Here is a 25,362-nt window from a genome sequence, read left to right as displayed (position 1 = left end):
CAGAGCTCTCCCGAATATTTGCTTTGAATCACTCAGCTAGAGGAAAGGGTAGCAGCTGCTTGTTTGCCAGTGCCTCTGGCAGAGTCCCAGACAAACCTGTGCATTGCCCAGATGCCGGCCACACAAGTGCCTCCAGGCCCTGGAGTGTTTTTCACACCAGCACGAGCTGTGGGCTGGAGGGAGAGCCACAAGAAATCGAGCATTTGTCAGGTGCTGCCTGTGTGGCCGGGAAAACAAAGGGCTCTTGTAGTGCAGCAGCTCTTCCATGGCCATCAAGTGCATTTGTCAGAGCTCTCGATGTGCTCGGCAGGGAGGCAAGAAGAGGAGTGTGACTGCAAAGCTGGGACGGGACTCTGCTTCCATCCCAGCCAGCTGTGATAAAGCACCTGCCATGCTGCACTAGAGGCTGAGGAGCTGGGCAGCACCTGCCAGGAACATGAACACTGCTGATGTTCCCACAGCCTGTGCACAGCTGCAGTCTCTGCCCCCAGGTCTCTTCAGAGGATCGGAAGCAGTGAATTCACTTGCAGCCTGCAGGAGCCCCTCACCAGCTGCAAGGTGAGCCCCTGTTCAGCTGGGAGTGAGGCCTGGTGAGGAATCAAGCAGCTCAAAACTCCAGACCTCCAGCTCCTGCGCTACTTCACTTTTGTGCAGCAGCACATGCGGTAATGTGCTCAGCCCAGAGGCAGGACTGAGAGCAGAGCAGTCCCAGCCCCTTGCAGCTGGACAGCTCCCAGTCACAGCAGCATGGGCATCCTTCTGCACAAGACAGTCAAACAGCAGAGAAAAGTCTCTCTCCTGAGAAGCCTGAAGCAAATGGCCATTAAACTAGAGCAGCTGGCACCAAGCCTCTGGGCTACCACAGGTCCCATTAAACCAGAGCAGCTGGCGCCAAGCCCCTGGGCTACCACAGGTCCCTCCCAGACAATGCACGGCCTGGTGCCCAGTGCGTAAGTCTGTTTTTCCAATCACCTTTCCTTGGTTCTGCTCTGTGTTCTCCACCCCAAGGCAGTCGTGCAGCCAGCCAATGGTTGGCTCCAACGGGCTCTATGCACACAGCCAGCCATGTCAACTCCCCACTCCAGCACTGCTGGATGACCCCTGCTGCACGCAAAGCCTGGGACACGAACACTGCTGCTACTGCCAAGAATCATGCTGCCCTGGGAGCACCAGGCCCTGGCCTCTGCATGCTTGGAAGCTGGGCCTTGATGCTCTGCCCATCTCCTGTTCTCACCTGGCAGAAACGTTCCAGCACTAATTTGCCACTGGATCCAGAGGCCATGGGAAGTGGTGTTCCCAGAGCCATGCTGGAGCCTTCCCTTCCCTTCCCCCCACAAGCCTGCTGCGGCCAGGGAGGCAGAGCGCGCAGGGCTGATTAGGAGATGTGGTCACAGCTTTCCATGGCACATCATCTGCCTGTCACCAGCAGCGAAAGTGCTGGCCTTGTCCTTTGGCTTCTTGCCCAGCCCCAGGCTCCTGCGCAAAGCACCATCAGAAGTCCCTCCTTTGCCGGCTCACACTGGCAGCAACCCAGAACGGGGATCTGCTGGGATACTGGGACAGGAAACCCCCCTGCTCTTCCTCCAAGAGGGCGAAACTGAGACGAGCATTGAAACTGAGCAAGGGAAATGCTTAATCTTGCACAACATGCAATTTGCCAGTGGAACTCACTGCTGCAAGATGCTGAGGCGCAATGCTTTGCAGGGTTCAGGTGCAGGAGAGGCTGTTGGTTCAATGGTAGGAGCATCCAGACCAGCAGTAGTTAGGGTTGCAGGCGCATGCTGAAAGGGCTCTCAAGCCATCCCTGGGGAAGGTTTGGAAGGCAGCTTTGTCCAGTCTCTGCCCACTGCTCCTTTCCATGAGGCACTGGCCAGAGCCTGGCCCATCCGGACAGAGCTAGCTTGCGCGGTTCTGCACCCCACCAGTCCTGGTAACAGGGCAGACAAAGGCAGCTGCCCCGATGCCGAGCTGCCCTGGTGCATGTGTGCAGGATGGGCCTGGTGCGAGGTGGGAACCAGCCTGCTGACTGCACTCAGCCCCAGCATTCATGGCTGAGGCAGGGAAAGGAGCCTGCCTGCCCGCCCAGCAGAGGCCAGGGAGCCTTGCTTTGCTCCCTTTGGAAGCAGAGTCGGCCTTAGAACACCAACACAGGGCCCCTGTTCCCACCCGGTTCTGTATTTCCCTTGGCTGCTGCCAGGACAGACAACAGCTCTTGGTGAGGCCTAGCCCCACCTTCCTCACACCACACCCCCAAGCACCCCTTGCCCAGCATGGGGCCTAGTTAGGGCTGGGTCCCCAACACTGGGCCCCTCCAGGGCGGAGAGCTGCATTCCAGGGTCTGTCTCCCAGAGAACAGCAGCTGGACTTCGGAGTGGGGCCACCAAGGGTGGAGCAGTGTGTTGCCTCTCCAGAGGCGTGGGCTGGCCCAGCTCCCGCAGCGCCCAGATGGGCTGCACATGCCTCTGGGAAGGAGCCCGTATGGCCTCAGGTGACCCTTGCCCTTCCTGTCTCCACACCAAGGGCCTGTGCTGCATCGTCCCATGAGCCTTGTGTGACAATCCAGGCAGCACCTGGCGCTTATGTCCAGAGCTGCTGGGTACATCCTCCCAGGGAGAGTTCAGCGTTACACCCCCTGAACATGCAGCTTCACCGCCCCAGTGCCAACATGGCTGGCAAGGTGCCTGGATCTCCCCAGGACCTACCTGCACTTCCCGGGTGTGGTAGGCAATGATCAAGCCCAGCAGGATGACTGTGGACAGGCTGATAAGGCATTTCAGGGCCAGAGAAAACATGGACTCCTGTAGGACAAAGAAGAAGGGTTAGGGAGTGAGGGATCACCCACAGACAGAAGGGGAACTGGGTCCCCTGGCCAGGGCAGAGGCAGAGGCACAGGGACAGCCCTCAGAGATAACAGAATGCCTCCGTCCCTCCAGGGAAGCTGCGGGTGCATGGATCAGCACAGAGCAAGGCAGGTGAGGAGGCATCCGCCTGCCCCCCCATTCCTGAGCGCTACCTCCCGCCCACTGCTGGCAGCTCCCCAGGGAGACGCCTGCAAGAAGAGAGGGAGCCCCAGCTGAGAATACCAACGAGCACTTGGACCTCCTCCTCACAAACCAGAAGCAGACAGGCCCAGCAGGCCCCTGGGGCTGCGACAACACCCCATGCCTTTGGGCTGAAGGTGCGGTCACCTGCCATGCACAGCAGCCCAGCACCCAGCTCTGACAGCGGTGTCCGGGGCCCATGCAGCCTGGACACAGCTGGCAAGAGGGGCCGAGAGCACAGGACAGAAGACAGCTGGATCTGCAAGTGGGCGATGGGGGCTCAGGGTGGGGAGGGGCCAGTCTGTCTCTCTCTCTCTGCACCAGTCCCGCACTCTGCCCACACAGCCACTCCCAGCTGTCGTCATGGAGCACTGGCAGGACCGCTCTGCCCCGGGGAACAGCCAGGTCTCTTTATCCAGCACTGGACGCGGCCTCCCCAGCCATGAGTTTTACAGCAGGAAGCCACAGGCTGTAATGACAATCCATCAGCACGGAGGGATGCAGCAAACCACCACTTCTTGGCTTGCTTTTACTGCTGCGACTGGGAGGAAAAGCTACAGGTCAGAGGCCCCCTAAGTTGACTCCCTGAGTGCAAACAACATGGTGCAGGAACAGAGCATCCCTGTGGGAGCCCGAAAGCCCCTCCCATTCCCAGCTGTTGGGGCCACTGCTGGCGCACAGGACGCAAAGCTTAGTGCGATGCAGGGCAGCAGGTAGGACCGGCCTGGGGTCTAGCTCCCAGGCTGTACGAGGACCTCGCCTCCCCCCGGCACAGGAGGGGGAATAAAGGTGCTCTCACACACACACACACACACACACAACAGCGTGGCAGGCAACACACCTGCCCACGGGAGAACGGTGCTGCCTGCCAGTGCAGAAGGAATAGGCGTCCAGTCTGTGGCCCCCAGCCCTAGCTGGGCAGACTGTGCCCAGGGTTAGCAACTCCTGAGGCCAAGGACCTGGCTGATCCCAGTCACACAAGCAAGAGTAGTGATAACAGACCCCTCCCTCCCCATGCTTGGGCCTTCCTCTAGGGCTCTCAGCCCCGTTTCTCCAGGGCTCAGGAGGGAACTCCCTAGGGGCAGGTTATTCTCATGCTGTGGCATGTGCCTCTGAAGCACCTGGGACAGCCTGGTGAGACGGGACTGCCCAGCCCAGCCCCTCATGTCCCCAACAGGAGGGAAGCATTACTGAGCCCCACTTCACAGAAATGCCCACCCCCAGCCCAGCTAAGGAGCACACGAGGCCCATTGTTCAGGCTAGTGACAGTGGGCTCCATCAGCCACAGACAGCTGCATCCCCCACAGCCTGGGGGACCACAGAGACTCGTAAGAGCCAGGTCCTTGGCACCACCAGCACAAGCCCAGCCTGGCCCCTGTGTCTGGGAAGCGAGCCAGGCAACAGCAGAAGGCGCTGGTGCAAGCAGGCCCTGGGGACTGCGTCCCTGCAGCTCCCAGGGCTCGGCAGCTGGGAGCGTGATGTTCTTGGCATGGCTTTGCCTCTGGACGAGCAGTCCTTTCTGCAATAAGGTTTTTAATCTAATGCCGTTGGATGTAATTACGTCTCCCCTCAGCCAGCTGGGGATTCCAGCAGTCTGCTGGGAGGCAGCATTAGCCCCATAATAGGGCATCCTAATGGATGCCCTAATGAGAGCCCCCTCTAATCAGTGCTATGTAAATTAAAGCAGCTCTTCTCTGCCCCTGAGCAGAGCTCTGCTTCCTGGCTCCCTCCTCTCCCACCAGCTGCCCCCAGGCCTGCCTGCGGCCGCCTCCACATTCTGCAGCCTTCCTCACATGCCATGATTCCCTTAGAACGCTCCACTCCTGTAGCCACCCGGCCCGGCCCGATGCTGGGAGAGCCGCGGGCACCAACCGGCTCCACTCAGCACAGCAGGCTTCCCCCTCGGCCCCCCGAGTGCCAGCCCCTGCTCACGCTCACCAGAAAGACTACAAGCAGAAAGCAGCCAACCAGCAGAGCCAGGTCTGCCCCACGGCTGGCGCCCTGATGGTGTCAGAAGCCCCCAGACAAACCAGCCCCTCCTTACCTGCCTGGAGGTGGCACCTGGCGCTGCATCCAGGGTCAGGCACAGACTGTCCCTGCCTGAAGAGCTCCAGACAAGGTGGGGGTCTCTCCCCTTCACAGGGCTGGAATGAGCAGCCAGGTCAGCACATGGGGAGCAGAGCATGGAGCAAGCAGCCCCGGCTGTCCACCCAGGGACCCTGCTGCACCCACACCCCTCTTCCGCTCCCTCTGAAGCACAGCGCAGCGCAGGGGTAAGCTGGGCTGATCCACCAGGGACCAAGACAGGTGGCCTGTCACTAGAGCCCCAGAACAGACCCACTGCTGCCAGGGCCTCGGTGGGGAGTCTCTCTCCTTTGGGCCAGGGCTGCTGGAGTTACCTGCCTTTGCTGGTCTGCTGCTGAAGGGAAACCTCTGAGACCTGACAGCAGAGCCCCGGGGAGGCAGGGCGTTTGGTGGGATGGCTCCGAGTGCCAGGAGATAGAAGGGCCCATGGAAAGATTCAGACAGGCAGAGCGGCTGAGGGAGGAGCAGAGACCAGCAGCTGATGCTTGGAGGAGAGCGACTCCTGAACACTGCTGTGCTGCCCCTCTGCTGGGAAGCTCCCAAGCTGGCTCTGTGGGTGGCTGTGGAAGGTGCAGACTCATGCAGGAAAGCCCGTCTCCACCAGCACCCCACTGACCCCACACAGCTGTGCTGAGGGAGGGAGAGGAACCCCTGTGGCTCACGAGCGGGGTGGTGGGCAGGTGTCAATAGTACACATGCAGCCATCCACCCGCGTGCAGCCCATGCTGGGTACAGTCACTAGCCACCAGCCCTGGGAGAAAAACCTCTGCTAATGCTTTGGGCAGAACAGCCCAGGCAGCAGTGCCAGCGTCCCCGGTCAGCACACTTCAGCTGTGCCATGCAGGGACTGGCCCAGGACCAAAGGGCACTCTGCCTCAGACACGGCTGGCCCAGGCCAGAAGAGACCCTTCGAAGCTGGGCTAGCACCTGCATTGCCCATCCAGAGAACCTCACCCAGTGACTCCTGTGCCCAGCCCAGGTGGTCTGGTTCAGCAGGAGCACGTCTAGCAGGACGGCGTGCAGCCCCCCACACCAGGGCCCAACAGGCTGTCCCACTCAAAAGCTGGACCTGATTTCTCCTCTGAGCATGCCAGGTGGCAGTTCTAGCCACCGGACCCTGCACTGCCTTGGCAGGATCAAGGAACCATTTCTCACCAGGCATCTGCCCCAAGTGCCTGCAGATCAGGGACTTGACTGCTCAGAGACAGCCCGAGCTGCCTTGGCTGGAGGTAGGGCTTCCACAACAACTCCTTCCAGACACACTCTACCGCGTGGCGCGCTGTTCCAGCCCTCGCCTCGCCAGTGCCGCACACAAGTCACACCCCTCCCTCTGCACACATCCAGCCCAGGATCCCACGTACCCAGCCACGGCACTGCCCAGCTGGGCTCTACCATGACTCCTTAGTCCTTCTGAGTCACTGCCTTCCCACCCACAGCCCCACTCCATCCCTCAAAACACAGCCATGTCCTGGGCTCACGTACACTTCAAAAACACGGCCAAGCGCAGCAGGTGCCCAGGTTGCTGTGTGGGACAGCCAGTCCCCACCGCTACCACACCTGCCAGCAGAGAGGCAGCCAGTGATGCTTTCACAAATTCACGGCTTGTTTCATGCAGGCCACGGAAAAGCACGGTCTAGTAGGAGGCTGTGTGTCCTAGTGGACAGAGCTCAATAGTCCCCCCTTTCCCTCTGAGCTCTTGCCTGGAGCTCTGCCTCTCCACGAGCATTTCATAACAAGAGGAAATTGGTTCTAAAAACAACCCAGCGTCAAAGGGAGTAATATCCGAGTACAGCTAGCGAACAGGGAGCATTGTTCTCCTGCAGCCTGGCTGGGCCATGCACTGTCGTCAGTTTCCCAATTTGGCACCCCCTCCCCATTGTTTGGCCAGAAGAGCCAGTTCCAAAGGAGAGCTGGAGACCAACTCAGGCTATTAATAGGCAGGCTGTGGAGTACAGCTTGTGCCAAGGCAGCTACAGCTCTGCGTGCTGCAGAGCCACTGCCCCTACCTGCTGCTGCAGCATCCAGCCCTTCAGAGGTAGCCACACAACGGAGTGGTCCAGCACCTCCAGGTTTAATGGTGCTCATGGAGCTACGGCACCATGGCAACCCAGGCTCCTTAGCTACCAATACAGGATCATGGCACCCACAGGCTGAGATTAAAGGGAGCCAGCACAGCTCCGGGCTGGGACTCTGGCGCTAGTAGGGCCCTCACAGGACTGGGAGAGGCTGCTGCACTCCAGCAGAGCTGAGTCAGGGGAAACATGCCACTCACTTGCTAGCAGGAGAGATTTGCCTGGGTGCTGTGGTTTCAGCTGGGCACAGCAATGACCAGCTGGAACATGGAGGTTCACAGAGAGTGAGCGAGCTTCAAGCTTCGGTGACCTGGAATCTGAAGGGGTGGGACAGGATGCCCGGTGTCACCTCCATGGCAGCATTACAGAAGGAAGGGGGCTGGTACTGTGCCAAAGGCAGGATACCACATCCGAGGGGCCTATGCCACAAGTCCCAAGGCTCCTATTTCCAGAGAGGAAACACAGCCTCTACTGCACAGTGAGCATGGCCTGCTGCTGCCCCAGCCTGTCCCCCTGCATGCAGGGCCAGAGCCCCGACTGGTGTAAATCAGCATCACTCCATCAGAGCCAATGCTAGCTTACACCAGCTCTGGCCCACAGCATGCAGCCAGCCAAAGAAGAGGGACCAGCAGGACTGGGCTTCACAGCAAAGCGTTGTCAGTGAGGTAGCGTAGCACAGGGCCTACAGACACCTGGACACGGGCTAGGTGGTTGCTGTGCAGAGCCTCTGGCTGGCACCACGGCCCACTCAGGTCTCTGTTACTTGGTTCTGCCCAGTCTGTCTCCTGCCCTGGACTCAGAGGTGGGGACTGCGGTCTGTCTGGACAGCGAGCGCCCAGCAGTGGGAGCCTGGCTCCAGCACTGGCTTGCACACAAACATGCACCTCTTTCAAGGAGACATTTGAAACATTTAGTGAAACCGGTGCCACTTTGCCTGGCCCTGGGCAAGCTTCCCCACAGACACCCCCATGCACACGCTGCTCCCAGCTCCCACCATCACACCACTAATTCAATCCATGCGCCATCTGCCCTGGGGACTCGTGTGTACACGGAAGTCTGCCCTGAGGTGCCCTCCCCCAAGAGCTCAGCCTCACAGCACAAGGCACTGGAAGCAAGGCAGGGGGAAGAGGCAGGAAGGAATTTTGCCCCACCTCTGAGCAGGACTCCTGGGTTCTTGCCCAGCCCGAAGGGGCTCAGAACAGCCACATCTGTGACCACACCAGCACTCATGCTGCTATTGCACCTGTCCAGCTGCTGGCCACACCCAGGGCAGAGTGCTCCCATGCCACAGGCAGCCCACAGCGGCTAGGGCACAGGGGATGCTGATGCCTTATTGGGGATCCCTGTTCTGAGCAGCTCCACATCACTGTGCAAGGAACACCCGGGATTAACTGCAGCTAGCGTCACGCCTCAGTGCGGCCATCGGTCGTGCTCAGTTCCGGCCACATCTAGACAGAGGTAACCCTTCGCAGCTGGGCGGGCCAGACCAGGCCGTCAGCAGAGGAGCCTTCCTGGGCACCAGGAACACAAGGCGCTGTGATGCAGTGGGGGATACGTGAGTGGCTCACAGGGGGTGTGGGGCATCTGCCGAGGGTAACCTGGCGAACAGCTGACACCTTTGACTGCAGGCAAAGGGGGAGGGGGAGGTGGAGCCTGAGGAGTTGGGAAGCAAATGAGCCTGAGATGTGGGGGACAAGGCCCCGGCTCAGGGGGCCCCTCAGGGCCTCCTCTGCCCAGCATGGATTGGGCTGGCCGTCTCAGATTGCTGTACTGACTCTTCTTTAAGATGCTGCGCCCTGTCAGCTAATAAATCCATTGTTCTCCTGCGGAGAGAGAGTCACTCCTGCCTGCGGACAGGGGGCAGAGCTTGGGGACCCCTGAACCCCATCACACATGCCCAGAAGGTTCTGTCAGGTCTGGCTGCACCCAGAGGCCAGAGGGCCCTGGAGGAGGCTGGCAATGCTGACCTGCAGCACGCCAGCCTGGTCACGTGGAGATGCCGCTAAGGAAGGGGTCAGTGGGTCTGACAGCCAGCAGGTGGCTCAGCATCCCACCCAGAGACATCAGGATGCAGCCCTCTGGAGAGAGGGGATCAGGAGCCTGGGCAGAGCAGTTCTGCGGGAGGATCCCAAGTGCTGCCCTGGCACAGATAGGAGCCCGAACTGAGCCAGTCATCAGTAAATCAAATGCCAGCTCACGCCCTGCCACACAGCTCTCGGCAGGTAGCGTTGCCGGCAGCCTGCAAAACTGGAGGCTTCACAGAAGAGTTCACAGCGCCCTCTCTCAGGGCCCCACCACGATCTCCAGCCATTACGGAGGCCTCACTACAGGCAACTAGTGAAGCCGGACGAACCTCAGTTCGGGAGCTGAAGCTTTGTGCATGGGAGTCACTGCATCTGGTTCACCTGCACCCCCAGCCACCCCACTTAGGCACAGGCAGCAGCCAGGAGCATGGCAGACGCTGGCCTGATGAAGCACTGTGGCTCTGATATCATCCCACTGAGCCTGGTCTGAAGAAAAGCCCAGCCAGGAATCCAGGGCATGGGAACATTTCGTCACTCAGTAGAAGTGCCTCAGATCAGTCCCCTTTTCCAGACACACCCCTACCTACACTTCCACCCCTGCTTCTATGCTGCTTTCCAGCTTTGATTTTTATCAACCCAAGTCAAGCTGGAACAGACCAGGAAATGGACAGAGCCAGCAAATCCCCTTGCCCCCCTGGGGCCACAGCACAACAAGGGGGAGAGGTACAAGACAAATGATACTTGGGAAACACCTGCCCCGCAGTCCCAGACTAAGTGCGGTTCCCACCCAAGGCTGGCTCCAAAGGGGTCTGGACAGGAAGAGCTAGTGCTGCCTTCCACGCTCGCCCCAAGGAGTGTGCGGAACCAAGATCAACACGATTGATGGGCAAGCGGAGCCCGGCTCGGGGGAGAGACCTGGGGCTCAGAGCCAGCGCTGCCTGTAAGCCGAGCACTTGGGCAGACACCCAGGGAGATTCAGGTGCCACCCAGCCGACAAGCAGAGTGCCACAGCTGCTCATGGCTGGCAACATGTGTTTCTATTGGTGGTGCACATGCTCTGGGGCGTGTCACATGATTTATTCTACACACGGGTAGAAAGTTAGCTGGAAGCCTGCTCAGAGCTGGTGAGCACCCAGGGTGAGGACAGAGGTGCGCAGTCACAGGACTAGTGTGCTACATGGCCCCTTATGCACACAGGGTGTGTGGCACAGACACCAACGCCCAGCCAGGAAAGGCCCCCAAAACCGTCACCAAAGGGAAGGGAGAATCAGGCTGCCAGGGAGACCACGTGACAAAGGGGAGAGCTGGGAAGAGGTCCCACTCAGTCAGCCCCTCCACACAGCCAGCTGCTGGGAGTGAGCGGCAGGCAGCCAAGTCACCCCCAAAAGGCTGACCCTGTATGGCACAACTGCACCTGGAACACAGCATCCCTGGGGTGCCCTGCCCAGACTCTGAATCCCAGCGTGCAATGCCCCTGTGAGCCAGGTGGAAGGCAAGGCAGCACACACACCCTGCTGCTCACAAGCAGGCCTACAATGCCAACCCAGCACTTGCTGGCTAGAGCCCACATGCAACCTGAGCACTACCTCGAACAGGGACTATGCAGCGGGTCCTAGAGCCCCATGCTGTCGGCCAGCACTTAGTTCTCGGCTCTGGCTCCACTCCCTGGCAGCAGGGCTCCCTCCAGCACCTTCCACCAGAGCACAGAATTCGGCTGCCCCTTGTCCAGGGGCCCATGAGTGCCAGCTCCCAACCAAATGGGACCAGGGGCTGCCTGGGAACACAGAGAGGTGTCAGTGTTTCACAGAGCAGCCTCAGCCCCCTGGGTGGGGGAAAAACGGAGAGACACGGTAGGAGATGCTGCTCACAGATGCATGCCCTGGATGCAGAGGTGCATGGCCCAGTCTGCCTTCCCCAGAAGCAGGTGCAACCCAGGTTCCTTGTCCCTGCACTGGACAGAGCACAGCTTCCAGGCCACTGAGCACCCGGAAAGCTGGAGCCAAACTTAGTAAAGGGTTCCTCCAAACAGCTGTGCCAAGACCCGCCTGCCTCGACGAGCGTATTAACATCAGCTCCAGAAAACCCTGCCGAGCCGTGAGAGGCATTGGGGTGACTGGCCTTGCAGAGCCCCTCCAGGTCCCACCACTTCTCAACCAAGGAGGGGGCTCTCAGCCAGACTACGCGCTAGAAGGCACAGGAACCAGGCTCACTGCCAACAGCTCAGCAAGGGCCCAGAGCTGCAGAGGAACCTGCCGCCTGGCAGGATGAGGAAGCTCTGCGTGCCCCCTGCCAGTCTTTGGGGCAGTTTGCCCTGAAGGCAGTACAGCTCAGATGCAGAGCCAGCTAGACGGCAGCATGTCCTCACGGGCCAGGCCTGGCTCAGGTACTGCAGCATGACCCTGAGCCTGGAATGCTCCCACCCTCCTCTGGGCTCCACTGCTTCACCCACACAAGGGGCAAGCACCCGCCAGAGGACAGAGCTGTGGGACCCACACCAGCTGCAGAGCATCAGGCACCCCAGCAGACAAGAGGGACTGGGTGCCGCCACACTTCCCACTGGGTTTAAAGTGCTTTGTTAGGCAGGAGGGACACCAATAGCTGCAGGCACGGAGCGCAGTCATCCAGGGAAGCCCCAGGACCAACAAGGAGCCAGTGATCAGCTCCCATCACCCAGCCTGGGGCCGAGTCACTGAAGTCTTGTGCCACCCCCAACCCCGTGCACAGATATTTCCCACTGGCTTCCCGAAAGCAAGTCAGATCAGGGCCCTGCTGTGGGACACCAGGGGGCAGGCAGCGACAGCTCCAGCCCGCCCCAGGCCTCAGCCCCATGCAGGAGCCGATGCTGGCAGGCATCACAGGCAGAAACAGGACCCCCCCCCCACCCCGAGTGTTTCCTGAGGATCTATCACCCACAGGCTCCCCTCCAGAGCAGAGGAGGGGCCAGCAGGGCAGGGGATGAAACTTTGGGCACTGCAGCTGCCCTCCCAGAAAGCAAGAGCCAGATCCACCCAGGGCAGCCATGGATGCCAGCAAAAGCCACACCCACTAGTCCACATGCAAAGAGCACAAAGGCACCTGGAAGCCAGCGCTAGGGTGAGATCAGAGCCACAGAGCTGGGGTCACCCAGCCTCAGCCTCTCCAGTCAAGAGCCGTTACTTCAGGGGAAAGGATCCTGCCCCATCCCTTTGGGGCCACTGGCCTCACTGCAGCCAGAGGCCACCTGACAGCTGAAAGGCCCCATAGAGCCCAGCCAACCGCAGATGAGCAGCAGCCTTCCATCTGGGTGCCTGTGGGCCCCCCCGCTGTTCAGGCACTTCTCCTCCCTTCCTGGCTTTGGTTTCGAGGGAGATGGGGAACGGCAAGGAGCAGCATGCTGAAGCAGCCTTTCCTCTCCTGCACCCCACCACCCAGTGCCCCCGAGCTGCAGGAAGCAGCCCCTTCCCACACAACTCCCTATGTTGCTCCTCCCTCCAAGCCCACGTGATCAGGGTTCTGCCTGGCACTGGTATTCCGCAAGACGCCCTGCCCAGCTACCAGGCTGCAAGCCCATTAACAGGAGCCAAAGGGATGCCAGAGAATGTGACACGCTGCACAGATTCCCCCTCAGCACACAGCCTGGCACCCGACCATTCCCCCACCTGCTGCCTGCACCGTACACGCCCCACGAGCACGGATGCCTATTCATCTCCCCTCTCCAGAGAAGTATAAATAACGTGACAGATGTCGACACAACGAGTTATTCATATCTCTGCCAGCGCACAGCCAGAGCGCGCGAAAGGGAGCTGGGGGGTGTTATAAATACACACCACCTTGCGGTGGGTGCCCATGCCATGGACTCAGGGTACAGAGTGCGTTCTAGCCACAGGAAAGAGCGTGCCGTTCACTGCCATGCGGGGTGCTGGGGAGCAAGCCGGGATGACTGTTTCACATGTGCTGCCCAGACAGCAGCTTTTAAATATGCAGGGATTGCCTCGGAGCAGAGAGCGTTTTCAGCAGCTGACACCTGAGGGCTCTGTTGAGGACGCACTGGCACACACGCTGACCTGGCTTGAGCATCCAGCCCAGGTAGTGCCTGAAAGCACAGCTGGGGTCACAGAGCCAGCAGGTACCACCAAGGATGGGTCGTGAGGGGCACTTAATACCTGGGCTGCTCACATGTAGAACAATGGGAGCACTGTCCTAAGCACCAGTCCCAGGCTACAAGCAGCCCCCAGCAGGTCAAGGGCAGCCTCCCAGGGGCCCAAACAGCCATTTTACTGGCACTCCCACCTGCAGAGGGGGTCGCAAGATGGAGGGTTAGCGACACCCCTTGGCCACTCACAGCTCCTCTACTCAGCCTCTCCCCAATGGAGCTGGGCAGCTCCCTCCCACCAGCCCATGCCCTCACCTGACAGCTGTTCACAGCCCATCACTCTTCCCCCGCCCACGCCATGAAAGAAGCTCCAGGCAGCAGCTGGCTGAGGGACCAAAAAAATTACACGCTTTCGCAAGACCAGCAGCACGGGGATCCCCACCCGAGACACAAGGCTGAGGGCACAGTCAGGCAGCAAACAGAAAACTGTGCCCTCACAGCTGGGAGCTGTTGGCAAGGCCAGACAGATGGAGCAGCCAGGTTTGCACCTGCGTGCCAGCTCTTTAGGCAGCCAGCCGCCCACCCTCCTCTGCCCGAGGAGTCAGGAGAACTCAAGGAAACAGGAGGCAAAGGCACCAGACATCCCTTAGTGACCAGGTGGCATCATATCAGTGCAGGACAAGTCTAGCCCACAACCCACTTCAGCCACAGGCAGAGCCCAGAATCCCAGAGCAGAGCCTGACTTACATGATGAGCCCTGTGCTACCATCTCCCCGGCCCCCACTGGTCCAGTGTCTACAGGGGCCAGATCTCTCCTGCTGGAGACAACACTACTGCCAGAGGGGCCCTGCTCCTGGCAGGGCTGAATCCACAAGGGGCCCCCTCCATGCCAAGGCAAAGGCATGTTGTGATGGAGTGGGGGGGGGAGTGCAAATGCGAGACTCAGGCTGGATGTGAGATACAAGCAGAACAGCTCCCAGTGGCTAAGGATGACCCCGGGGCTACAACTGGCAGGTAACACCTCTGCCTTGAACAAAGAAGAGGGAGGAGCCGAGCTGGTTTTTTGAATGGGGGGCGGGCGGCATTAGAGGCTAGGGGAAGAGAGAGGGAACGCAGCCAGCCTGAGGAGGGGGAAGCTACACCCCAGAGGGGCACCCCTCGGGGTCTTCTCCCCAGGACAGGTTGGAAGGACTGTCTGACTGCTGTACTGACGCTTCTGTGAGAAACTGGACATCTGTTGCCTAATAAACCTCCTGTTGTACCTGCTGAGTGAGAGTCACTCCTGCCAGTGGACGGGGTGCAGTGCAGGGGGACCCCTGAACCCCATCACACTGGTGTCAGAAGTGGGATGCACTGCACCCACAGATGAGCTCCCAGCAGTGGCTGACTGAGCGCAAGAGAAGAAAGGAGCCTCACAAGAGCCAGAGGTGGATCAGAGCAATTCCTGCAGCTGCTGCTGGTGAGTGGATACCCCGGGAGACGGTGGGGAGATGGATTATACCCGACTCCTGAAGGCAGAGCTAGTGGGGCTGTGCAGAGAGAGGGGCCTGACCGTGGGGAAGGCGACCAAGGCTCAGCTGATTGCCCAGCTGGAAGAGAATGACCGATCCAGGGGGCCAGAGCCTGTCCCAGCAGGAAGTGGCCGGTCACCCTCGGGAAGCATTTCGGATTCTCTGACAGGAGCGGGGACTTGACGCCGTCAGACACACATGGTGCCTGCCAGGTCGCGCTCAGCTAGCGGTAGTCCATTGCGGGCAAAGTCCCCTGCCGCAGAGCTGCGACGGCTGGAGCTTGAGGTGAGATTAAAGGAACTGGAGCACCAGGAACGGGAAACAGAGCGTGAGCACGAGTGCCAGGAACGGGAAACAGAGCGTGAGGAGAGAGAGCAAGACAGGGAGCATGAGCGGGGCATGGCAGAGGCGAGACGCCAAGAGGCCCCAGCTGTGGTAAGCGGGGAGAGGGCCAGACGGCTCGGGGTGGCCAGTCACTTGGAGACGCGCGTGCTGGCCCAGTGTCAGGACCCAGGGGACATGGATGAGTTCCTTACTGCCTTTGAGCGAGCCTGTGAGTTGCACGAGGTTTCCCCAGCTGAGTGGCTCCAACACCTCACCCCTTTGCTGGGCCAGAAGGCCGCAGTGGTGCTCAGCCAGCTGGAGGGGCTGCAGCCTGGGGACTATGAACGGGTCAAACAGGCCCTGCTGCATAAGATCGGGCTGACTCCAGAGATGTACAAGAAGTTGTTCCAGGAAGCGCAGAAGAGGCCAGAGGAAACCTATGTAGATACGACCTCCCGCCTGAGGCAATACTACCAGAAGTGGGGGCGGCACTGCCTCTGTGGAGCGAGTGTCTCACACCCCTCGAGGTAGACGGGAGAAAGGTCACAGGGTTCTGGGTCACAGGGTTCTGGGACACAGGCACTGACGTGACGCTGGCCCGACCTGGGGAGGTGGCACCAGGCCGCATGATACCCAATTCCCACCTGACGATAACAGGAATTGATGGGACCCCTTTCAAAGTGCCCATGGCGAGGGGGCACCTGAAATGGGGGGGACAAGGAAGGCCCCAAGGAAGTGGGCGTGCACAGCCATTGGCCAGCGGATGTACTGATGGGGGCTGACCTGGAGAACTGGCCAGGTAAACGCCCTCGTGCCCTGGTCCTAACCCGTAACCAAAGAAAACGAGGGGTACACTCCCCAGATTCTGGGGTACATGCCCAGCCAAAGCCACAGGGGCCAACCCTGAGAGAAAGGGGGTCCCCAAAAACCAGATCTCACAGGCCAGTGGGTGCTGGAGCCAGGCAGGGAAGGGGAAGTGGCTTCCGCCCCTGCCCCAGCCGAAGAGTTCCAGGCAGAGCAGCAGACAGACCACTCCTTGCAGAAGCTGAGGGAACTGGTCCGTCTCAGCCCAGCTCCACAGCTGGGGGAGGGCTGCAGGGAGAGATTCCTGTGGGAAAAGGGATTCCTGTACCGGGAATGGGTTCCCAGATGCAAAGCGGAGCCATGGAAGGTCCAGAGGCAACGGGTGGTGCCCCAAAAGTACCAGCGCAGGCTGCTGTACCTAGCCCATGATGTCCCGCTCACCGGACACCAGGGGATCCACCGCACCAGGGAAAGGTTATTACAGAACTTTTTTTGGCTGGGGGTCTTTGCAGCGGTCCATCTATATTGCCTGTCCTGCGATCCCTGCCAGAGGGTGGGGAAGACCCAAGACAAGGGGAAAGCTGTCCTGAGGCCACTGCCCATCATAGAGGAGCCTTTCCAGAAAGTGACTATGGACATAGTGGGCCCCTTCAGCAAGGCCACGCATTCGGGGAAGAAATATATTTTGGTGGTGATAGATTTTGCCACATGATACCCAGAAGCAGTGGCCTTGACCTCTCTCGACGCTGACACCGTGGCGGATGCACTGCTGTCCATTTTCAGCAGAGTGGAGTTCCCCAAGGAGGTCCTCACAGATCAAGGGTCCAACTTCATGTCGGCCCTGCTGCAAAACTTGTGGGACAAGTGTGGGGTCCGGCACACCTGGGCCACAGCCTACCACCCGCAGACCAATGGGCTGGTGGAGAGGTTCAATGAGACTCTGAAGCAGATGCTGAGAACCTTCATGAATCAATACCCCCATGACTGGGACAAGTACTTACCCCACCTGCTGTTTGCATACAGGGAGGTGCCCCAGGAGTCCACGGGGTTCTCCCCGTTTGAGCTGCTGTACGGAAGGAGGGTACGGGGACCCCTGGACTTGCTCAGAGAAGAGTGGGAGGGGACGGCCTCTCCTGAAGGGGAGTCAGTGGTACAGTATGTACTGACCTTCCGGGAAAAACTCACCGAGCTCATGCCTGGCCAGGGAGAACCTCTCCATGGCCCAAAGGAAGCAAAAGGTCGGGTATGACCATAACGCCCGGGCCCGAGCCTATGCCACCGGGGATCAAGTGATGGTCCTTGTACCTGTGCGGCAGAACAAACTGCAAGCGGCCTGGGATGGGCCCTTCAAGGTCATCAAACAGCTGAATGAGGTGAACTGTGTGGTGGAACTGTCGAACCGGGCCCACAGCCACCGGGTCTATCATGAGAACATGATGAAACCTTATTGGGACAGAGAGAACTTGGTGCTGGCCGTGTGCAGACACTGGGAGGGGTAGAGGGATGATCCCTTGGTGAATTTGCTCACAGGGACTGGAGCCGGCTCCTTGCTGGAGTCTATTCCCCTCTCAGACCAGCTGACCCCTGCCCAGCAGACAGAGATCAAGGAGGTGCTGCATTCACACCAACAGCTGTTTTCTGACAGACCTGGACGCACTGACCTGGCTGTCCACCGAATAGAGACAGGCACCCAGGCCCCTATCAAGTGTGCGCCATTCAGAGTCACAGGGAGGACGGCTCAGCACATACAGCGGGAGGTTGAAGACATGCTGGCTCTGGGGGTGATCCAACCCTCCTCCAGCCCCTGGGCCTCTCCCGTGGTGTTAGTCCCTAAAAAAGATGGGTCTGTTCGGTTTTGTATGGACTATCGCAAGCTTAATGCCATCACTGCATCAGATGCCTACCCCATGCCCAGGCCTGATGACCTTTTAGACAAGCTGGGGGGAGCCCGTTACCTCACCACCATAGACCTCACCAAGGGGTACTGGCAAGTGCCATTAGACCAAGATGCCCGGCTGAAGTCGGCTTTCATCACTCCTGTGGGGCTCTACGAGTTCCTGGTCCTGCCCTTCGGCCTCAAGGGGGCACCCGCTACCTTCCAGCGTCTGGTGGACCAGCTACTGAAAGGGATGGAGAGCTTTGTCCTGGCTTACATGGACGACATTTGCATCTTCAGCCAGACGTGGGAGGACCATGTGTCCCAGGTCAAGCAGGTGCTGGACCGACTCCAGAAGGCCAGGCTGACTATCAAGGCAGGGAAGTGCAAGGTGGGAATGGCTGAGGTGACCTACCTGGGCCACAAGGTGGGCAGCGGCTGCTTAAAGCCAGAGCCAGCTAAAGTGGAGGCTGTCAGAGATTGGCCAACACCCCAGACTAAGAAACAGGTCCAGGCCTTCATTGGGATGGCGGGGTACTACCGGAGGTTTGTGCCCCACTTTAGCTCCATCGCAGCCCCCCTCACGGAGCTGTGTAAAAAGGGAAAGCCTGACAAGGTGGTCTGGACCGAGCAGTGCCAAGAGGCCCTCTGCCCGCTGAAGGAGGCTCTGGTCAGGGCCCCAGGGCTGGCAAATCCAGACTTCAACAAGCCCTTCCTGGTGTTCACCGATGCCTCAGACGTGGGGCTGGGGGCCATGCTAATGCAGGTGAATGACAAGGAGGAGAAACACCCCATCGTGTACCTGAGCAAGAAGCTGCTGCCCTGGGAGCAGAACTACGCGGCCATAGAGAAGGAATGTCTGGCCATGGTGTGGGCGCTGGGGAAGCTGCAGCCATACCTGTTTGGACGGCGTTTCACCGTGTACACCGATCGCTCACCCCTGACCTGGCTGCATCACATGCAAGGGGCCAACGCCAAGCTCCTGCGGTGGAGTCTGCTCCTGCAGGACTATGACATGGAGGTGGTCCACATCAAGGGGACCACCACCACCATAGCCGATGCCCTGTCACGCAGGGAGGGCCCCGAACTTCCCCAGGTCACTGGCTAAGTGACCCCGCTCAGTTCAGTCTGGAAGGGGGGAGAGATGTGATGGAGTCGGGGGAGTGCAAATGCAAGACTCAGGCTGGATGTGAGACAAGCAGAGCAGCTCCCAGTGGCTAAGGATGACCCCGGGGCTACAACTGGCAGGTAACACCTCTGCCTTGAACAAAGAAGAGGGAGGAGCCGAGCTGGTTTTTGAATGGGGGCAGCAGTTAGAGGCTAGGGGAAGAGAGAGGGAAGGCAGCCAGTCTGAGGACGGGGGAAAGCTACACCCCAGAGGGGCACCCCTCGGGGTCTTCTCCCCAGGACAGGTTGGAAGGACAGTCTCCGACTGCTGTACTGACACTTCTGTGAGAAACTGGACATCTGTTGCCTAATAAACCTCCTGTTGTACCTGCTGAGTGAGAGTCACTCCTGCCAGCGGACAGGGTGCAGTGCAGGGGGACCCCTGAACCCCATCATGTCCCTGGCAGCAGGGCTGCCCACAGAAGGACATTTGGGGACAGGCTTTCTAATGGCAAGGAAGGACCATTGCACAGTGCTCAGGCAGCCCCAGGGTAGCTTGATCCCCTGGGGAAATTTTCTGTAAGCACATCATGGCTGGCTGCAGGCCCCTGTCCCAAAAGGGATGCAGCAGGCAAGGGAATCCCGAGCCTCACCCAGAGCAGGGGCCTCCTAGGCAGGGTCCCTGTACAGCCCCAACACAAGAGGCGCTGAGGCTGGAGCAGAGCTACTAGAATACACACCAGAGCAGGTGTGGAGGGAAGAGACTCTGGGGAAGCCACTCCACCCTAGGTAAGTGCCTCACAGAAGCTTGGTCACTGGAGGCTCCCCCGCAGCAGAAGGATGGGGGTCAAACTGCAGGGGCAGCAAAGTAGAGATCAGAGAGAGCTGTCTGAACAGTCACCTGAGAAGTCAGGCAGCAGCTGGAGGGGTGAGATCCGGAACCATTGTCTGCTCCTGCCCTCAGGAGGGGCTGGGCGCCCCTTGCCAGAGGCGGCCCTCGCCCCTGCCCTGTGGCTGGGTTTCACTGAATAATGTGCCAGGATCACAACAGCTGCACCGATCAACAGCTGAGCGGCATCAAGAGCCCCCACCCAGGGCAGGGCAGGGGGACCTGACACTTGGCAATCACAGCATGAACTCAGAGGACGCGGCTGCTCCCTCCCCCACCACACAGCCCCAGCCCTGGCCCCGGCCCGCTACTAGTGCGAAGAGCCTCCAGACAGTGCAGATCCCCGGACCTGCCCCCCCCAGGGGCTCGCTGTGTGGTGGGAAGGGCTCCATGTGCACCAAGCACCCTTAGCTCCTCCACACCATGACTCCCAGGGTCCAAGCCCCCCACCACAGGTCAGGGCACAGCCACAACCATGCCTGCCACGGGGGGGGTGGTAGGGGCAGAGAAAGGACCAGACCGTGGAGCCAGTGCAGATTGCTGCCCACACAGGGCAGGGATGGAGCCCTCTGCCCCAGCCCAGGGCTTCCAGATAACGGTCAGGGTGGTGGGGGGGGCCTGTCCCCGAAGGGTTTCACTACAAGCTGCAACCTCTACCTGGAGCTCACTGGGTAACAGCTGGGGAGGGTAGAGACTCAGCTCCCCTCCAGCCAAGCCCCCAGGCCAGGCCAGACCCACCTGAGCCTAGGAGGCTCTGACCCTGAACAGCCCAAAGGGGGCCTCCGTCCCTCCACCCAGACCCCCGCCTCACGGGCCGCCCCGCTGGGGCCGCCATGCACCTCAGACAACCCAGGGGACAACAGCCCCATATCCCCGCTCCTAGCCCGGGGGGGCCCTATCAAGCCCCCCGCCCCCCGGGGTCGCACCTTGGAGTAGAGCCCCCAGGAGAGCTCGGTCTCGATCACCATGACGACGATGCCAAACATGCCGAAGATGAGCGCGTAGTCGCTCAGCCGCTTGCGCTTCTCGAACAGCGCGCGCCGGTGGCCCAGCCGGTAGCCGATGTTCTGGTGCTTGCGCTTGGGCGCGCGGGCGAAGGCGGCGGGCCCGGGCGGGGGGCGCGCGGCGGGCCCGGCGGGGCGGGGCGGGCCGGGGCCCGGGGCGGGCGGCGCGGCGGGCGGCGGGCCGGGGCCGAAGGGCTGCAGCGGCTGCGCCTCGGGCTCGGCCTCCAGCAGGTTGCGGCGCGAGGCGCTGAGGCGGCTGAGCGGCTTCATGCCGCCGCCGCTGTACTTGCAGGAGCTGACGGCGATCTCGGTGAAGGGGTTGCTGTCCCGCCGCGGCGCCAGCGGGCTCGCCTGCCGGTGGCGGCCGGGGGCCGGGCCGGGCGCGGGGCCGCCGGGCGGGTCGCTGCCCGGGCGGGGGGCGGGCGGCGCGCCGGGGGAGGCGTGCAGCAGGCCGCGCAGGGGGGGCTCGCCCCCGGCCCGCGGGGGGTGCTCGGGGGCCCCCGGCGGCGCCTCCATGCTGGGGGGGGGGGGGGGGGGAAGGCGCGGGCCCGCCTCAGCGCGCGCCCCGCGGCGGCCCGTGCCCGGCGGCCCGGCTCCCGCGCGCGGGCATGTGCGGGGCGGCGGCGGGGCGCGGGGCGGCTGGGCGCCTTCGCCGGGGCTGCGCTGCGGGCGCCTTGTGCTCGCCGGCCCCGCCCCCGCGGCCCATTGGCCGCCCCGCCCCGCCGGCCGCTGGGCGTGGCCGCGCGTGCGTGGGGCGGGGCCTGGGCTCGGAGGGGGCGGGGCGGGGCGGGGCGCGGCTGCTGGGGGCTCCGGCCGGGGGTGGAGGGGGAGGGTGCACGGTGGCAGTGGGGACACGTGGATGGACGTGCATGGTCGGGGTGTTAATGGAAGGGCTCGGGGCGTGGGGAGGTTAATGGGCGGGGGGTCGGTGGGCACATGTGGGGGATGTTCATGGACGGGCTGGGTGCAGGGTGGGAGGGTGCCTGGTGGGGGCGGGCTGTGCATGCGTGGAAGATGAGCTGCAGGTGGGGTGCGTAGGGCACAGGTGTGCTGCCGATGCTCTGGTAGGACCTGAATTCTTTCCTGAGGGTGCCAGAAGCAATAACTGAGCAATTCCTACGCAGAGTTTTGTGGGGAGAGCAGACCCCTCATTTTCTCTTCGTTTGGCCCTTCTCCTCCCGGAGCGCTGGATCCGCTGTTGGGTCAGTTTGGGAATGACTTACTCACCTTCCCCCACCCACACTCAGCCCCTTGCTCCGGCTTTGGCTGCCCCAGCTGCAGGAGGAGCTCTGGGAGTAGAGTAACATGGATGCGATCCATGTTCCATATCACACTGGTCATTACAGAGGGAAGACTCATCCTGTGAGCAACCGTCTGGTCCAGAAGAGGTCTGGGAATCCCCCCACCAATCCCCCACATCCATCTGTCTCCGCTCAGCTTTGACAGAGGCCAGCATGGGACTGCGCAATTGGCCCGGTGCTCGTAGGACTTAACATCTGCGCTCATTTGTTATTTGTACTGAAACCACCATACGCAGCAGGCAACTTGCAGTAGGGCCTGGAGACTGGCACAGTCCATCCAGTCCTTTCTCATTTAAAAATGTAGATTATAAAATTATGCTGGAAATTTCATCCCAGTGGGTCCCTCACTAGTCCTCCATAAGGGATGCCTTTCCCCATGCTTGCAATGCAACCACTTCTGGAGAGGCGTATGGCAGCAGTTTAACAAGAGCAGCACAACACTACACAGCAGGCCCAATGGCATCTGAAACTGCAGAAGGGTTTGCCTGGCACGGTGGGATTAGCAGAGTTAGAACTTGGGTAGCACAAGAGATTTCACAACCTGCCATCCAGGGGAAGTCCCATGGATCACTGCAGTGGCTGCACCACAAGTGCTGGTTCAGAGGGCAAGAAGCACCAGCCCTGTTTTCTCCAGCACTGGAGGCTGGGTGTGGTCCCCCCGAGATGGAAGCTGGCCTGGTCCTGTTTAGTTTGGAGAGCTGAGGGCAGAACTTGGCCTGCAGTGAAATGGCTGCTGTACTTCCGATATAAATGTGCTCTGCTTCGTGCTGTTGGCATCAGGACATCTGTCCCACCTGTCTTTCTCACCTGGAGCATCACATGCACGTGAGCAAAACCTCCAATCCCAGTCACTGCAACCACTCAGAGCACACTGGATTGGCTTCTGCTCAGCGCTGGGGTAAGAGGTTGGTGCAGTGGGTGGCAAAAACCCCATTAGCAAGGAGCATTGCCTCAGCTGTGACCCAAGCTAGCTTTCCCAGGGAACGTAAAACCAACGGCTCACCCTCCCTACGTGCACGCTTCCCGCAGAGCTGCCTTGCTGGTTTCTCATTTCTCCTGTTGCTTTTCCAGAGACCCGATGGACTGTTGGTGTATTTTCTGCGTGCATCTCATGTCAATGGCTGGTGTATTGGAGTTGATCCAGCCATGTGTGACTCTGATCCATCGGCTCAGGTCCAAAAAGAGCAGATTTCCCACCCCAAGTATTCCTGTGAGGTACAGGGAAGAGGCACAGGGCCGAGTCAATTAAATGGAGCATTTAACAACCTCAGAGGCCTCCATCCCCTGCTAGTGGTTTGGCTTCAGATGCCAACACATTGTAATCACTCTTTGCCATGGTCTGAAATATGAATGGCTCAGGTTCTGCTGGGTCCATGCCAGGACTGACTGTGCCAAGTGGCTGTCTACGGGATCTTTGTCTGGTTCTTGAAGGGATTTAATTCAAAAACAGCTTTTCACGGCCCCTGCTGCAAGTCAGTCGCACCCATCTCCAGGCCAACGACCTCACTGCTTTCAGACTGAGACAGCAAACTCCTTCCTCGTGTGGGGTGCGGGCAGGTGGCTAATCCCAGCATTAGCTAAGCACCCTCAGTGCAGCCTCTCCAGGGCTATCCCAGAGCTCTGCTACGACGGCCCAGTAAAACAGCTCCTCAGGGGCCAGGTCTGCAAGCTGGTGCTAAAGTTCCCGGGCTCTGCAGAGAAAGAGGATAAGGGGTTACTAACATCACAGAAGTTTCTTCCCATTGGGCTCCAATCCTGTGATGATCCTTGTGCAGCTCAACCCAGGACAGGGCCTTTGTTTCCTGGAGCATGAGAATCCATGTTTTACCCCTGCTGGCTACAGGAAGTCACCCACGTTTCTTTGCCTTCGTTGAGCACCTTCACATTAAACTCCCTATAATCCAGGCCCCTGTCGTGGAGGCGCTGAGGAACACGTCTGGCAGGCTGCACTGCGCAGCCCATGTGCCTCGGTGGCACCAAGCCCTCTGTTTATTGCCCAACTGCTTCTGGCTCTGCTGGCACTGGGCAGCTAGCCCCTCTGCCTTTCACTTCCAGTCCCCCTGCCTGCCCTGCCGGAGCCCCCCAGACAGCCATTGCTGCCTGGGCTGCTGAGCTCTGGATCCCTCCATCGACCTGGTGCATGCGTGCCAGGCTGGGTGCCCCAGGTGCCCCCCCAGAGGCTCCAGCTGTACCACACAGGCGGCCCCTACTGGATGGGGTGGGCTGAGTCTCCCCTTGGGGCAGCTCCCCGACTGTACATAGCCCCGGTCGTACCTGCCCTGCTGGCCTGTGGCTGCCCCCCGGCAACCCACGTGCAGCTGTAAGGAGGCGTGTGGCGACCCCTGCTGGCACACCTGTGCCTAGCCAGACGCCTGCCAATGGCCAGAGTGGGGAGCCCTGCCCTCCATCCTCCCTTTCCCCGGCTGGTGCCCCACTGCTCAGCCCAGGCAGCTGCTTGTGTATGGAGCAATGAGAGGCTTGATGTAAGGCTAAAGGCCTAGAACAACAGTCAGTGCTTTGTTAACATACAGCAACGCAAAAGGCCTCAAGCCTCAACAACAGTGGGGTAAAGCAAAACCTGCTAGGTAGGTTCTGCCCACAGGAATGCAGCAAGAGACAGAGCTGCCAAGTCACAGGGCCTAAATAAAACCACCTAAAAGCGCCTAGTGCCAGGCACTTAGTGATACGCAGAAAGACATCCTGCTTGGTACCACACATTCCCCGCCCCGCCCCGCCCCGCCCCGTAGATAACAGCCTAGTGCCAGCTATGTTCCCACCCAAGGTCAGGAGCAGGTCGTAATTACAGCAGGATGGATAGCATTGTTTTGATGGTAGATCTTGTTATCTTGGGGGACGTCAATGTATTACGGTGAGGGAGGGGATTGTACCTGGATACGTAACCTGCTTATACCTGTGTGTGTGATGGGCTGTGTCGAGCAACCTAGGGGATGACAGAGCCCCCTGGCCGTCAACTGAGTCGCGTCCATTGTCACGGTGTGTGCACGTAGCAATGTAAACCGTTGAGTCATACCGGAGGCTCATGAGGGTGTTGAAGACCAGATGTCAACGACAATAAACCTGGCTCCAGCACCTTCGTACCTCACTTGATTTGTGGTTCGCGGGGCTCTCGGAGGTCTGCAGTGTCGGCTAACTGCAGAGTCCACACTGTTGTGCAAAGAGAGCACATGCACACACCTGGCCAAAGCGATTAACATCAAAGGGAGCAGGCAGGACGTCCGAGCACCTTTCCAG

At 60.3% G+C, this 25,362-nt stretch overlaps 1 protein-coding gene across 6 annotated transcripts in view; it reads right to left on the bottom strand.

Moving 5' to 3' along the window:
* Positions 1-21,340, bottom strand: part of KCNN3 (potassium calcium-activated channel subfamily N member 3) — a 72,470-nt gene extending 51,130 nt beyond the window's left edge. For 3 of the 6 annotated variants that reach the window (XM_074980600.1, XM_074980601.1, XM_074980602.1), the window contains exons 1-2: positions 20,732-21,340; positions 2,703-2,798 (exon numbers count right to left, since the gene is read on the bottom strand). In XM_074980600.1, coding sequence (XP_074836701.1) covers positions 2,703-2,798; positions 20,732-21,325 — 690 coding nt within the window. In that variant the 5' untranslated portion in view covers positions 21,326-21,340. Of the gene's footprint in view, positions 1-2,702; positions 2,799-5,085; positions 5,182-5,440; positions 5,491-6,608; positions 6,631-20,731 lie in introns of those variants that run through there. The other 3 variants (XM_074980605.1, XM_074980604.1, XM_074980603.1) reach the window with 3 other exon arrangements.
* Positions 21,341-25,362: the final 4,022 nt, after the last annotated feature.

The sequence above is a fragment of the Carettochelys insculpta genome, chromosome 30, assembly GCF_033958435.1.
Source record: "Carettochelys insculpta isolate YL-2023 chromosome 30, ASM3395843v1, whole genome shotgun sequence".
NCBI classification, from domain to species: Eukaryota; Metazoa; Chordata; order Testudines; family Carettochelyidae; genus Carettochelys; species Carettochelys insculpta.
Note: the sequence above shows the minus strand (reverse complement) of the source record. Positions and strands in the feature narration are given on the sequence as shown.